Source organism: Protomyctophum parallelum, assembly GCF_964188405.1.
Source record: "Protomyctophum parallelum genome assembly, chromosome: 3".
Classification (NCBI taxonomy): Eukaryota; Metazoa; Chordata; class Actinopteri; order Myctophiformes; family Myctophidae; genus Protomyctophum; species Protomyctophum parallelum.
In genome coordinates this window covers 19,939,755-19,955,272 of record NC_139698.1, presented here as the reverse complement: position 1 = coordinate 19,955,272, position 15,518 = coordinate 19,939,755, and the positions used below count along the sequence as shown (strand labels likewise).

At 44.1% G+C, this 15,518-nt stretch overlaps 1 protein-coding gene across 2 annotated transcripts; it reads left to right on the top strand.

Moving 5' to 3' along the window:
• The first annotated feature begins 234 nt into the window (after positions 1–234).
• Positions 235–14,460, top strand: LOC310855410 (splicing factor U2AF 65 kDa subunit-like). 2 transcript variants are annotated; one of them, XM_083760396.1, is made up of 12 exons: positions 235–874; positions 2,506–2,650; positions 3,783–3,818; positions 4,734–4,840; positions 6,460–6,611; positions 7,021–7,137; positions 8,608–8,746; positions 10,123–10,202; positions 11,109–11,231; positions 11,569–11,655; positions 12,989–13,240; positions 14,301–14,460. In XM_083760396.1, exons 1-12 carry the CDS (start codon positions 826–828, stop codon positions 14,433–14,435), a joined length of 1,422 nt encoding a protein of 473 aa, XP_083616522.1. In that variant the 5' UTR covers positions 235–825; the 3' UTR covers positions 14,436–14,460. The 2 variants fall into 2 exon arrangements, with proteins under 2 accessions (XP_083616522.1, XP_083616521.1); XM_083760395.1 differs by having other exon boundaries at positions 2,485–2,650.
• The last annotated feature ends 1,058 nt before the right edge of the window (positions 14,461–15,518 follow it).

Genomic DNA, 15,518 nt, shown 5'->3' with positions numbered 1-15,518 from the left:
GGTCCCGCCTTATCGCTGCTTGCAGCTATATTTGTTGTTATTATTGACAATATATACTGAATATTGTACAGAAAAATCTGGTAATCAACCAGCTCATATAAACATACAGCACGGAAAAAACTAAACAACAACAACAACAACAGACTTACAGACCAAGACAAACAAGTCAGAGCTTTTTGCACTCGCCGGAAGTCCACGCCACGGACCAGCATCATCACCTTCCGGTGTCAGAGGGTGTCCGTGCAGCGGAGAGCGGAGTAGAAAGCGGGCATTAGTGAACATCTTACGAAACCTAGCCGCGTTTACCTTCCTGGCGCAAAGCAAAACCGATCGGAAAGCAAACAAATCAACCACACCAAAGGGCTAGCGAGTGGACGCCCCGGGTTCGGATCTATTTGGCTGCTTCGGGGGGAACCCCACTTGGAGCTTTGGGTCGCTGAAGCTAAGCTAACGGGCTGACCGTCTCGCGCACAACAAGCGGAGGAGGAGGAGGAGGCCCCAGCGTTCATTCTCCTGGACTTTGCTACATGCTAACAGGCTAACACGTTGTTTTGTAACCTCCCCGTGTTTGTGTGTGTGTCTGTCCCGTTAACAAAAAAGCCCCCCCCACCACCCGTTTTTTAAACGGTTTCGTTGCCCAACCCGACGGGCAAGAAGAAGAAGTTGACGCCAAACGGTTTAGCATCGTTGTGTTGTTTGGGATACCACCCTGTAGCATAGCTTAGCGAGCTAGCCTAGCCCCGTCGTACACACACACAGCGCTAACAGTCGCAGCAAGCAGACAGCAGCCCGTGCGATCATCATCCGCCACAAGACAGAGCAGAGATGTCGGATTTCGACGAGTTTGAGAGGCAGCTGTCGGAGAACAAGCAAGGTAACGTTGAAAGCCTACGGGGTAGATCATGCTAACATAACGGTGTTGTGTGTGTTCATTCGTGCTGCAGACACAGTGCTGCACCTGGAGGGACAGGGTGGATGCGTCTATTTGCTGGGACGCTGTGGGGGGTTTAATAATGCATCCCTCCCCGAGTCACACGATGGTTTATTTCGTTAAATTGTTATGTTGTTGACTTGTTCGTCAGCTAAATGGCGTTTAAGGGCCAGATGCTGCTTTTCATTGATCATCCCGTTATTGTAAACGCAACACACTTTGTTTAGGAATAGGTAGACTTGATACTTGAGTTACAATGCATTAATTTAACTCTTTGAGAGGGTAACCAAATGGGTTCATTAGGTTATGTTTTCTTTGTGTTTACACTATTGGGACTATCACTAATACAATAATAATACAAAATAATAATATATATATATTTATTTATTTGTAAACTCAAGAGGATGTTAACTCCGTAGCTAACTTGCTAGCAAGGGTTAGTGTTTGGGCTAAGGCTTCCTTACTCATTTTAACAGCCCGCCCTGCCAAGCCAGGGCCAGGTGGCTGCTGCCTGCCCTGGATAGATGGATGCATTGTGTCCCAATTCCAATATATGTTTGCAACTGTTGCTGCCAGTTGTGAGCGTTTATTCTTCACAATTTATGCCCGTGGCGGCAACACGGTGGCAGCATTTTGACACCTTTACCCGGGGTCTGTCTGTCTGGCACATCTTAAGCGTACAAGTGATGACAATTCATTCATAATGAATGATCCAATTAAGCATACCATTTTGAGTATGAAGTTACACTTTGGGTTCGTGGATTTCATGGTATCAGTTTATAATAGTATACAGTGAGTGCATTGCCTGCCCTGTAGCAATAGTGAGTTGGCCAAGTCGGGCAAAATGTCAACATTTCTTGCACTAATTCAGCTGACCGTACACTTAAATCACATTTGACCATGATTGTATTAAAACAAATTAACAGCTGTTTCTGGTGTTGAATTTGTGAATTGTAAATCGCCTGTATAATGTTTTTCTCGGGTACAGCAGCCAATGATGTGGTCAGGGTTTTACAGTAATGGGTTATTCTAATATTCATAGTTTGAACATTGCATATAGCCTAGCAGGAGAGCTATGCCTAATGTATGCATGGCCGGCCAGTATCCTACTATAACTATAACTTGGTTGACACTAAGGTCTCAGAGGCACTTGCCCATAGGTCATTCTACTGGCCCAAAACGTCTATACTACTCTACTTGCCCGAAAAGTAAATTGCGAAAAGAAATTTTATCGTTCTCATTTTAACTTTATTTTTTGTTTACTTGTGAATTCTGGGGCTGTGCGATATGGATATACCTCAATATGCATGCCAAATATCTCAATAGCTAATTAGCTATACAATATGACTTATTTTAAACCTGCCCTTAACACTTGCGCATCGGGCAACCTGAAAGCAAACTCCACCTGCCCGAACGTTTTATCTATTTATTATTATTTGGAAATGTTTGAGAACTACTGTTTAAGGAAAGTGGTGGTCTTTTTTGTTGTTGTTGTTGTTGTTGTGTCCATTTCATTAATTTACCTGTCTTTCTTCTCGCCTAATTTACTTTAGCTGTCTGTCTTCTCACTGCAGCGGAGCGGGACAAGGAGAACCACCACCGCCGCCGCTCCCCGTCCCGAAGCCGCAGCAGAGAGAGGAAGAGGAGGAGCCGCGACCGGGGGGAAAGACGCAGCAGGGACCGGCGCGGGGACAGCAAAGAGCGCAGACCGAGGCGCAGGTGGGTACCATACCGGGGTCAGGGGTCGGTGCATCCTAGCGTCACGAAATGTCCCCATGTCCAATCCCTATTTTTGCCCAAGTGTCCCGTAAAAATGTCCATGACCAAGACACTTGTAAGAGACACAACTGAATACCTCCCAGCGTACTTGTGATTCTGGAGAATATGTGGCCCACGAATATATACGTCTTATCTAGGTGTTCAGAACGCATTTCAATTGGTTATCTAATGAAGCAATTCAGTGGCAATAAATACAAATCGCTGTCTGTCTCAAAGGCATTTGGCCAAGGAGACAGAGGTGTGTTTTTGTGCTCTCAAGCAGGCCGGGCGGTTAGCACAGCACATAGTTATTTTACCCATTTCCACGCCCACTTCACACCATTATTCTCAGCCTGCCCTTGCTGTCAAAACCAATCACTTTAGACATTACTCTCAGCATCAACTTAAATATGAGCAAGCATGCACAAGATCACTGTCATTGATCTCTTAGTCTTTAGCACAGATGATTGAAGAGATACAAATCTCAGCTGGTAACTTTAACTTGATATTGCTTGCTTGATAATGGTCCTTTTTTTATGGCTTTCGCTTTTATTTTATATTTTTTATGGTGGGAAAGACTGGCTGACAGGAAAATGGGGAGAGAGATGGGGGGGGGGTTGAAGACATGCAGTAAAGGCCGCCGGGATCAGGAGTCGAACCCGCGGCACACTGCCGGACTGGATTACCAGCCAGGGTGCCTGGACCGCTGAGCCACGGCCCGGGCCTACTGTGCTCTGTTACAGCAGAAAGGCTTTGACACGGTCAAGGCAGATAGCCCTTAGAGCCTGGTTCTTCGCATTAAAGTGTGGTTGTTCCTTGACACTGTCGCACACTGAATGTTTCTCTCAACTTGTCGTAATTTGGCACTATAATAAAATTGAATTAAAAACTAACCGTCTATTAAGCATAGATTGTGTGGAACTTACATATCATATAGAACTTGACCCTACACATGCGCCAACTAGCGAACATTTGTGAGCTTGTGAATTGGCTATTTTCACAATTTTATTTTGCAATTGTTTCAAGACCTGTTACTGAGCATCATGTTTGACTTGAGAGAAATGTCCGTGAACCCCTTCCAATGTCATTTCAGCTCACCACGCAACCCAACCCAAGACATTGCTGTAAGGTAATTATGCAGCAAATCATTTACTGAGCTGATTATTTTTTCTTGTCTTTGTTGCAAATACAACTTAATTTGTTCTTCCAGTGACCTGCCTGTCATTCATCCAGTTACTCTTTACGGCTCGCACTTCTTTAGGAAAGGGTTTCTATCTGTGGTCACTTTGGTGCTTGCTTTGTCCAAAAGCCTTTAAAATTGATTTGTTCTTAAGAATCTGAATAGTATCTATTAAACCATTGTGCTTTTCCTGTATAGCTGATAAAGCTACATAATGGGTATTATTTATTTAAAGGGATATTTGACTTTCAAACGTGTTCCAGACAGTGTTTAAGTAGCTTTATTCAGTATTTGGAGATTTGATATTCTTTTTATCTGACACGCCCCCTTCTATAAACCCATTGTGACTTCAAATTATATTGTAACCATGTTAGATTCATTGAAAAATACCTTGGTTCTGGAGACTGATATTGGCCTTCTAATGTGTGAGTGGGGGCCGTTCTTTTTCCGATTACCGGTACTATTTTCATTGATTCATTACTTTTGAAAACAAAATATTTTATATTTAATTTTGTCCATACAGTGAGGTTTAGGGCCAAGCCGAACCAGTTGAAAACCACTGTCTTACTGCTTAACGAACACTTTGTCAGCTGTTCCTATTGAAAGTATAAATGAATCAGTCTTTCTGCTTAGTTTGTCCTAAACATCAGTACAGTAGCATTATACAGTTATATATATATTTAAAAACCATACCAGTTCCATTTCCTCCCCTCTATTTCTCAAGTGCGCCGCTAGGTACAATTTTAAACAATTTTCAGCCATGGGATAATACTGTTTTCCTTGTTGAGCTCGTCATTTTGAAAGTAGCTCGCAGGTCAAAAAAAAGTGTGGGCACCCTGACCTAAACTGTCCTGTCCTTCCCAGTCGTTCGCCACACCGCGAGAAGAAGAAGAACAAGGTGAAGAAGTACTGGGACGTCCCTCCGCCCGGATTTGAACACATCACCCCCATGCAGTACAAAGCCATGCAAGGTATTGTGACGGCCAGAGTCACAAGTGACTCTTAATTGAATAATTAACAGGCCATCACCAGGTAACGATGATTGACACCTGGCAATCTCCCTACTCAGGATATAGTTGCCACAGGTGTGTCACTCTGGGTGTGAGAAAACACGATGGAGAGGCTCAAAGATGGATGGGTTTCTGTTCTGTGAGACCAGATATCACTGTATTGCAAATATTAACCATTTAAACCTTCCCTTCCCTATTTTGCCCATGTCATAACTCACAATAGATGTATAGAAAAAAAAGAAGATTATAGGGCTTAGCGGTTAAGTGCACTTTGTTGTAAAATATTAGAACAATTTATGCGATACATTACAGCACACATCCCTGCATCGCCTTTTAAAATAGTAGCCATAAAGTCACATTGAATAAAAGCAACTTTCAGAATGGTTGTTACATAATGCCGCCGTGTGTACTTTCGAACCACTGAACATGTACCCAACGGTGTTTCCTGGAGCCATTCTGTTGTGAAAACGCTCTAAAAACCCATTAACCACCACATGCATACTTTGCACAGACATGCTTGCACTACTGAAGGAGATGAGCACAAATGAGGACAAACTACTAAAACATAGTGAAGATTGAACAGCTCTATTTACATAAACCTGTTTCAAACGTCTTTGCTTTTGACCGTTTTTTTTGTTTGGAAAAGCTTCCCTGGGCTGTCAAACGCAGATTAAATATGCTGCCTTTCAGTCATCACCAAAAGTCCTCATATTCAAAATGAAACAATGTACCGGTAGCTAAAACATTGTGTTTTGTTTTTATATTTGTTCGATTCAAATAATGCAGTTCTAAAATAATTATCGGCTGATATGAATGATATATTTTGCATCCTTGAATGAATGAAAGACAAAGTTTTGATTGAATGCTTTACTAACAGTTTCAAAGTCAGTTACACAATAACGATGCTAAAAAGGCAAAGACAACAAGCACAGAGGGCTTGTTTCCAAATTCTAGGGGTGTCCAACGATATAAAAAGTGAACAGTTATTTAACAGTTTGACGGCCGCTAATTGTTTAATCCATGGTACGATGCGCGCTTACTGTGTGTGTGTTTAATCCGCCGTATTGTAATAATTAAAAATAAACTCCATCTTTGCCGCGGAGCTGGAGACGAGATGGTTTCGTTTTGACGACGAAACCGGAAATCAACACATGCTGTGGGCTGCTAGGGCTTCTGGGAAATTGAGGCCAATGCAAAATGAACGGTGTACAATACAATTCCTCATGGAGGAGGGTCTTGTGCTGCGGTCTTGCACACGCACCAAGATGGCGGGTGGTGCGATCGTTCATAACAAACGGAGGAACCTTTTTTTCGCCGGATTTTCACGGATCGAAAACCCAAATAATTCAGCGTATGCTCTAAAGGTAATAAAACTATCTCGGCAGCGTAGGATATTTGATTAAAATGTGGGTTACGCGTTTTATGTCAAACTGTTAACACGTAACGTAGTGGCTGATAATTCCCCCATCTGGGCAGGACAGGTCCTCTTATATGGCCGTTTTTGAAGGAGGGTAGGGGGTGTCTTACCTAACTCGGATCGCTGACCGCCTTGTCTTGTTTCGTTGCCCTTCTCTTTCCAGCTGCGGGCCAGATTCCAGCCACGGCCCTCCTGCCAACCATGACCCCAGACGGCCTGGCCGTCACCCCCACCCCAGTGCCCGTGGTGGGCAGTCAGATGACCAGACAGGCCCGTCGCCTCTACGTGGGCAACATCCCCTTTGGCATCACAGAGGTGAGAGCTTCACACACAGCCCCTCAAAGGCTCACATTCTATTCTATTCGGTGTCTCATCCATGTACTGTCTTTTCACTGTTGTATTTCAACCCATTTTGTACTGATCATAAATCCTAATGGTTTTCTGAAAAACCCATGTTTCTGTGTCAGTGGTGCTCAACCTTTTTCATGTCAAGGACCCCCAAAATTATCTCTATTGGGCCACGGACCCCCATCTCAGAAAATGTACCCCCCCAGAAGCAAATATTTTAGTAATAATGTTTTGCTCTGAAATATATATTCCAAGATTTGCAGATTTTCAACCGCTAAAGCATAACATAATGCTTAAAAAAACACCCAACTGGTTTTTATTTATCCGGTTCTATTTCCTAACACACTGTTACCTTCCCTGTCCCTGACCTGATCAGGAGTCCATGATGGACTTCTTCAACGCTCAGATGCGTCTGGGCGGTCTCACCCAGGCCCCCGGGAACCCCGTCCTCGCCGTGCAGATCAACCAGGACAAGAACTTCGCCTTCCTCGAGGTCAGGACAAGTCTGCGTGTCATTAGTCTCGCGTATAGACCGATTCACAGAGGGGTGCCCTGGGCGCGGCCATTACTGAGGTGTAATCCATGGACTAGGTGCTCTGTAGGCTAGGTGTAGCTAATCAGTGCTGTTGCGCTTAATGGCACACCTCAGTAATGGCCGCACCCAGGAAACCCTCTGTGAATCGGTCGATAGCCAGACAACTATTCCACAATCTCCAAATGCTATACATATACTCTGGAACTACTACAGCTCCCGAAATCCGAGTAATAAGGAAGCTGCCATTTCCGTTCACGAAAGATATATTTTAAAATATCTTTTACATTTAATTGTTTTATTTCCTTTTCTGCTATATATGCTAAGATGATTTCTATTCATATTACGATAAATAGTGCGCGACTGTAAAGACGAAACGGAAGTGGGGAGGGTGGCTACACTTCCGCTTTATATTTGACTCGTGATAGAACTTCCGTTGCTCCAGACCGTATGACGGAAGCGTTTGGGAATTTGCGAGAGGCAACGGTCTGGTAACGTGAGACTAGCATGTCATTTACATTCAATGTCTGGTGGGGCTGTCGCCATTACAACATTTAAGTAGAAGATCAGAGATTAAAATAGGGTGCATTTTGCATCCCAAAATGCAGTTTATAGTTAAGGGACCCAATAAAACAATGACCTCTGCATCCACGGGATGCACTACTGTACTGCTTTTTATTCCAATTTATTTTGCTAGGTTTAGTTATTATGATCATTTCTTCTTCTGTTTTCTACATGAATATAACCACATTATAACCATATAAAATAATAATGGGAGTTAAATGCTGCGATTTGTAAAAATGTAAAAATATGACTCCTAACGTTGTTGAAGTGGGACTCATAAAATGTCCCTGGGACTCATTTCTAAAAGACCATCCCTGCATCCTGGGACTCATTACTTTGAAAACCTATTTAAATCACTGGAAGATGAATCGGCACAAATAATTACGATTAAACATTTAATTGTGTTCTTGTCTTTTAGGCTTTGTAGTCTAGGGGGGGGGGCAGGTTCCTTGTAGGCTGCCCACAAGTTAAATCGGTATCGGGCGCGGTAACGGTAACCGTAACGGGTCGCCCCTAAACCATCTCGCCCCTCGATGTTTTTCCGCCGACGTCACGCCGACCGGTTGGGGTATTTTTTATTTTGTTTTACTGAGAATAAGGTTATAAAAAAAAGTTAAGGGTTAGGCAGCATGGTTTTACTGGGGTTAAGTTTAGGTATAGGGTTGGGTTTAGGCATAGTTTAACTGAGGTTAAGGTTATGTATAGGGTTAGGTTTAACCGTTTAAGCATTACTTCGGTTACTTTAGGAACACCAGGCTGTGCAGTTCCGCCGGCTGTATGCCCTGGGGCGAGTTGGTAAAGGGGTGAGTTGTTAAAAGTGTTAAATGAACAGAAATAAATCTTTTTTTTTTGTGCGTTCCCGCACAGTTCCGCTCGGTGGACGAGACGACCCAGGCCATGGCGTTTGACGGCATCATCTTCCAGGGACAGAGTCTCAAGATCCGCCGTCCCCACGACTACCAGCCCCTCCCGGGCATGAGCGAGAACCCCAGTGTCTACGTGCCCGGTACGCCAGCGCTCCTCTCTCTCTCTCTGCCAAAGAACTGTATGCTGTTGTAGGGACTGGGAGGAGACTCCATCTTCTCTGTTGAATTAACCCATTATGACCTGAGATCAGATTCTAAAAATGTCTGTTTGAAAATGACAGTTTTCTGAAAAAGCTATGTTTCTATGTCAATCGTTCTTCGATTTTTCAAAAATAGCAGACCTACAAGCTCGTAGCGCGCCGCTCGGTGGCGCGCTATGAGCTTGTAGATCTGCTATTTTTCAATAGCTAAAGCATAACATAATGCTAACACCAAAAGGGGTTCCCGCCCAAAATGCCATTAAGCCTGACGTCAAAAAAAAAAAAAAAAAAAATCTTCTAAATTCTGATTGTTTTAACTAATAACTGGACCCCAAAAATGATATGTAATTAGCCTCCGCTCCGACCCCCATCTGAAAATGTGTTGTTCCAGGGACCCCCCAGAAGCAAATATTTGAGTTAAAACGTTATATATATTCCCAAAAAATATATATTCCTTATTTGCGCCACATTTTCACGGTAAAAAAAAGCAGACCTACAAGCTCGCAGCGCGCCACTCGGTGGCGCGCTATGAGCTTGTAGATCTGCTATTTTTCAATAGCTAAATCATAACAATGTTTAAAACACCAAAAGGGATTTGTTGTGTTGTTATCGTGAAATCCTTGTCACGATGTGAATCGTTTTGTAAATGCTTAATGGTATTTGTTTGGTTCACGTTTAGTGCTTCTAATTCTCCCTCCCGTAATGCCCAACTGTGCCTGCAGGGGGCCAGATTCAGTAGCTCCAACTTGGGTTTAATGGTAGGCGATGTGCCCACATGGGGAGCATACCTAGGTTCCCCACCATGCAAAAAAGGTACTTTGTTCCCCACTTAGAATAAACCTAAACCAGAAACCTAACCTAGTCATTTTAGTAATTCTAGTAAGACTAAAAGTATTTTAGCAACTTGGTCTTACTTTTAGTAGCACATTCTGATTTAAGCTCAGTCTTTGAACAATCCATTTGACTTTAGGCCTGCCTAGGCTACTTAAACTATCTAATTAACACTGGCATAAAATAAACTAAAACATAATTGCTCAGACTCTTCAACAAAGATGGCAAAAACAAACATTATTTGTTCTGTACTTACACATACAATTGTATAGTACAAAACACTGAAGTCCTTAAACCAGAAACCTATAACGCTAACCCTAAACCCTAAGGTAAGTGGGGAACATAGAACCTGGGGAACATAATGGCGCCTGACACTGCTCTTAAAAACTCTGAAATCATAATTTGATGTACATACACGTTCCCATGTGGGTCAGTTAGTTCACAGACTCAACAGGTCTGAACTTGTCTGTTTGGTCCCCCTTTAGGCGTGGTGTCTACGGTGGTGCCTGACTCGGCTCACAAGCTCTTCATCGGTGGTCTGCCCAACTACCTGAACGACGACCAGGTCAGTGCTTCCCCCAGTGCTGCTAAACCCAGCAGCACACAGGCTCTACTTAAACCCATTCTGACCTGAGATCAGATTCAAAAAATGTCTTCTACATCCTGACGGTTTTCTGAAAAAGCTATGTTTCTGTGTCAGTCGTTCTTCGATTTTTCAAAAATAGCGTAGCCACTCGCTATGAGCGCGTAGGTCTGCTATTTTTCAATAGCTAAAGCATAGTATAATGCTAACAGCAAAAGGGGTTCCCGCCCAAAATGGGTTAACCCAGATACCAGATTCTACAAATGCCTTCTAAATGCCGACATGCAGTTATCTGGAAAAACCTCATGTTTCTATGTCAGTCGTTCTCAAACAGTTTCATGTCAAGGACACCCAAAAATATATGTATTTGGCAGGCCGACCCCCCATTTGAAAATGTGTTTTTCCAGTGACCTCCCCAGCAGCAAAGATTCGAGTTAAAAACGCTCTCTGAAGGAATAAATATTCAAAGATTTGCACCACATTTTCAAGATTTTTCAAAAATAGCAGACCTACAAGCTCGCGGCGCGCCACTTGGTGGCACACTATGAGCTTGTAGATCTGCTATTTTTCAAGAACATACTGCTTAAAACACCAAAAGGGGTTCCCGTTCAGACTGGGTAAAATGGGTCACAGCTTGTGTCTCACAACAACACAAGATGCTGACTGACCCGCTTCCTTCCCAGTCTGAAACTATTAGGCATTGCCCCTAATATTAGCAACTGCTGTTCCAAACCCATTTCGTCCCGAGGCCTATAATGCGAAATGCCAAGATCTCTTTCAAAGACTGAATATGTGTACGAGTTCGCAGCATGGCACAAAGTGGCGCTGCTGTGAGCTCGTATCCATAATGGCCGACGCGTGACCCTCTCTCTTCTTTGCGTCTCTCAGGTGAAGGAGCTGCTGACGTCCTTTGGGCCTCTCAAGGCGTTCAACCTGGTGAAGGACAGCGCCACCGGCCTCTCTAAAGGTTACGCCTTCTGCGAATACGTCGACGTCAACCTCAACGACCAGGTGAGCACATGGAAATGTGTTTTAGGTGGTCGGACAACTTGTTACACTTATTCAAGCCTTGCTTGTTTGAACTACTTTAGGCAAGAAAAAAAGTATTGACACTAATAAAGTGAACTTTGTGAATTTTGGCATTTACAATAAAATGTCAAACTAAACAACCACACTTTGCTTGAGCTGATAAACGGTCTGACCGATGCTAGAGGAATACATGCATTTGCTAGGGAGTTGACTTTTAGAAGTGTATGCCACAACACAGTGTTATCTGTTGAGAATTGAACGTCGGTACCAAACACGTGCAGAAGTAACCTTGATGGAATGTTTTCTTTTTCTTTTTCAGGCCATTGCAGGGCTTAACGGCATGCAGCTGGGAGACAAGAAGCTCCTAGTGCAGCGGGCCAGCGTGGGATCCAAGGACGCCACTCTGGTAAGACTCCACTTTGACCTACTAATGACATGTCCACAATGTAGGACTCCACTTTGACCTGCTAATGACATGTCCACAATGTAGGACTCCACTTTGACCTGCTAATGACATGTCCACAATGTAGGACTCCACTTTGACCTGCTAATGACATGTCCACAATGTAGGACTCCACTCTGGTAAGACTCCACTTTGACCTACTAATGACATGTCCACAATGTAGGACTCCACTTTGACCTGCTAATGACATGTCCACAATGTAGGACTCCACTCTGTTAAGACTCCACTTTGACCTGCTAATGACATGTCCACAATGTAGGACTCCACTTTGACCTGCTAATGACATGTCCACAATGTAGGACTCCACTTTGACCTGCTAATGACATGTCCACAATGTAGGACTCCACTTTGACCTGCTAATGACATGTCCACAATGTAGGACTCCACTCTGTTAAGACTCCACTTTGACCTGCTAATGACATGTCCACAATGTAGGACTCCACTTTGACCTACTAATGACATGTCCACAATGTAGGACTCCACTCTGGTAAGACTCCACTTTGACCTGCTAATGACATGTCCACAATGTAGGACTCCACTTTGACCTGCTAATGACATGTCCACAATGTAGGACTCCACTTTGACCTGCTAATGACATGTCCACAATGTAGGACTCCACTTTGACCTACTAATGACATGTCCACAATGTAGGACTCCACTTTGACCTGCTAATGACATGTCCACAATGTAGGACTCCACTTTGACCTACTAATGACATGTCCACAATGTAGGACGCCACTCTGGTAAGACTCCACTTTGACCTACTAATGACATGTCCACAATGTAGGACGTCAGGGGTTCATGTAGTTAACACAAACCTTCATTAGATATTTAACCCATTTAGGCCTGACGTCGAAATTATAATGTTTTCTAAATCATGACAGTTTTCTTACCTATGTTTCTGTATCAGTGGTGCTCAATATTTCATGTCACGGACCCCAAAAACTAAATGTAATTGGCCACCGACCCCCATCTGAAAATATGTTGTTCCAGTGACACCCCCCCCCCCCCCCCCCCAGAAGCAAAGATTTGAGTTAAAAACGTTCACACTGAAATAATATATGTTCAATGATTTGAGGCACATTTTCACGTTATATATATATATATATATATATATATATATATATATATATATATTTTTTAATGTAGGAAATGGGATTTTTACTTGAGGAGTGGTGACGCAAAAGAAAATGGTCCGTGACCCACAAATGTTTGTGAAACAGTGGTGTAAACCCCTCCTCTCTCTCTGTGTCTCTGTGTCTCTCTCTCTCTCCAGACGAGCATCAACCAGACCCCGGTGACGCTGCAGGTGCCCGGCCTGATGAACAGCTCGGTCAACCAGATGGGCGGCCTGCCCACCGAGGTGCTCTGTCTGATGAACATGGTCGCCCCGGAGGAGCTGCTGGACGACGAGGAGTACGAGGAGATCGTGGAGGACGTCCGCGACGAGTGCTCCAAGTACGGCCAGGTGAAGAGCATCGAGATCCCCCGGCCCGTCGACGGCCTGGAGGTCCCCGGGACCGGAAAGGTACGGGATGAGCCCCCCTCTCTCTCTCTCTCTCTGTGTGTGTGTGTGTGTGTGTCAGTGTTGTTTTTGGCAGCAAATTTCTATTTTAGTTTAGTCATAGTCTTTGGACTGAAACTCCTTTAGTTTTTGTCATATTTTAGTCACCTGGAATGTCTTGGTGTTAGTCTAGTTTTAGTCGACTAAACGTCATAAGATGTTTGTCGACTAAATCTACAGTTGATTTAGTCGACTAAAATGTATTTTGGCAGGCCTTGATGCCGTCGTAATGAGTGTTTTTACACTTGTTGAAAATAGATGATCTACAAGCTGAGCTTGTAGATCGGCTATTTTCAGCATGCAACCAAAGTGTAAAATTACTTATAATGGATCTCTTGTCCACTAGTCCCTTCCTAACATTTTAGTCTAGTTTTTATTTGTCGACGAAATTGTCAGTATATTTAGTCTTAGTTTTAGTCATCGTAGCTTAATTTTAATTTAGATTCCATTCGTTTTTGTCAGTGAAAAAAGGTAGTCGATGAACATTTTTCGTCTTAGTTTTAGTCGACGAAAACAACACTGGTGTGTGTGTGTGTGTGTGTGTGTGTGTGCGCGTGTGCGCCGCAGTACACTGCCTATACATATCTAAAATAGTACTTTTAACTGTGTGAAATCGATATAATTTTTAGCACCGGTGAGATACAATCTGTGTTTTGCAGTTCCTTGTTAGAAATCAACCAACCTTTATTTACTCGCATGCAATTTAAAAAAATAAAAAAAATGCAGTGAAATGTATACTGGTCAACTCCACACACAATGAGCAATACAACGACACACGAGACTAAATAAACCGTTCTATCCTTGTATCTTTACAAGCCCTTTGACATACATTTCGGACGCATTGTTTGCAGTTTTTCTCAGGAATAGGTCTTCAATCACCTTGTTCTATATTTAACCGATACATTTTTAATATATAGCAGTCACTTATGCGATGTTTTTTTTCTTTTCCTCAAGACGGGATACGTTTGCATCCATTTTGTGCGTTCTTTGACCCTTTCTCTCCTCTCTCCTCTCTCTCGCTCAGATCTTCGTGGAGTTCATGTCGGTGTTTGACTCCCAGAAGGCCATGCAGGGTCTGACGGGACGGAAGTTCGCCAACAGGGTGGTGGTGACCAAGTACTGCGACCCCGACGCCTACCACCGCCGAGACTTCTGGTAGAGGAGGAGCGCCCCCTACTGGATGAGAGGAGGGGTGGGACGGGGGAGGGAGGGAGGGAGGGAGGGAGGGGAGGTATGAACGGGGAGAAGTCGTGCCACCCAATTTCAGATCCAACCCCTTCTCTGTGCTTATAGGTCATACGTTCAGCTCAACGTTTCATGTATATCTTGGGGAAGTAGTTTAAACAGTTCGCAGAGTGACTTTTTGGTTATGATCATTTTTATCACCTGAGGCCTACATGAAATGTCCAGCGGGCTATGCTTAGGATAACGGTAGAGTTGTTGGAATTGGGGGGGTGTTTGGGGGAGGGGGGGCGTTAGGAGACGGGGATCCGCGAGGGTTTGTATTCTGTCATTTAAAAAAGTAAAACGTTTGAAAAATAAATTAAACATCTGAGGGGTCGGGGTCTGGTGCTGTTTAAAATTTTTCGAGAAATGTGCGTAGTGAGAGCGGTCATCGGGGAGGGGGTGGGGTAAATGATTTTTTATACTTTGTGCGAAATGGGGGATGGTCGTTTTGAGGGGGGCGGGGGGGAGGCGGGGGGGGGGGGGGGGGGGGGGGGGGGGGGGGGGGAGCGGAGGGGGCGTCACATGTCAAAAGCTTTGTATTTAAATGGAGGTAGCCTGTTTTAAGTAATTTAGGAAGGAGCCAGGACGACGGGGCTGAGGTGGGGAATACCTAACTGGACTATTCCCGCGCCAGACGAGTTAACGATGGCAGGGGGGGGAGGGGGGACGGGGCAACCACAAAGGGGTTCATGGGGGGGAGGGTGGGGACGGCAGTGGAAGAAGAGGGGCATTTTAGAGCTTCATCGTCACCTGACTTCAACGCGGTCTGCGCAGTCGTATCTTAGGCTTTGCGGTTCTGCTATTTTACACTATAAACACTGGCGTGCGCAACGGCTATAAATCGAGCGTCGAGCGGTTCGTGATGTCTACGTGTGCGGCGAGGGGAGATGACGACCTCGGGGGTTTTTTTTTTTAAAGATAATTTCCTCCACTTTTCTTTTTCCTCATGCGGCCCACCACCACCACCTCCTCAGGACGAGTTGTCGGTAGTAACTTGTTTTGTTCCCCCCCCCCC

Bases quoted from the DNA above. Each gene is read 5' to 3' on its own strand.
- LOC310855410 (XM_083760395.1), top strand. From the start codon at position 826: ATGTCGGATTTCGACGAGTTTGAGAGGCAGCTGTCGGAGAACAAGCAA. The intron at 6,612-7,020 runs GTGAGAGCTTCA...TGACCTGATCAG, and splicing joins TCCCCTTTGGCATCACAGAG to GAGTCCATGATGGACTTCTT. The intron at 13,241-14,300 runs GTACGGGATGAG...TCTCTCGCTCAG, and splicing joins AGGTCCCCGGGACCGGAAAG to ATCTTCGTGGAGTTCATGTC.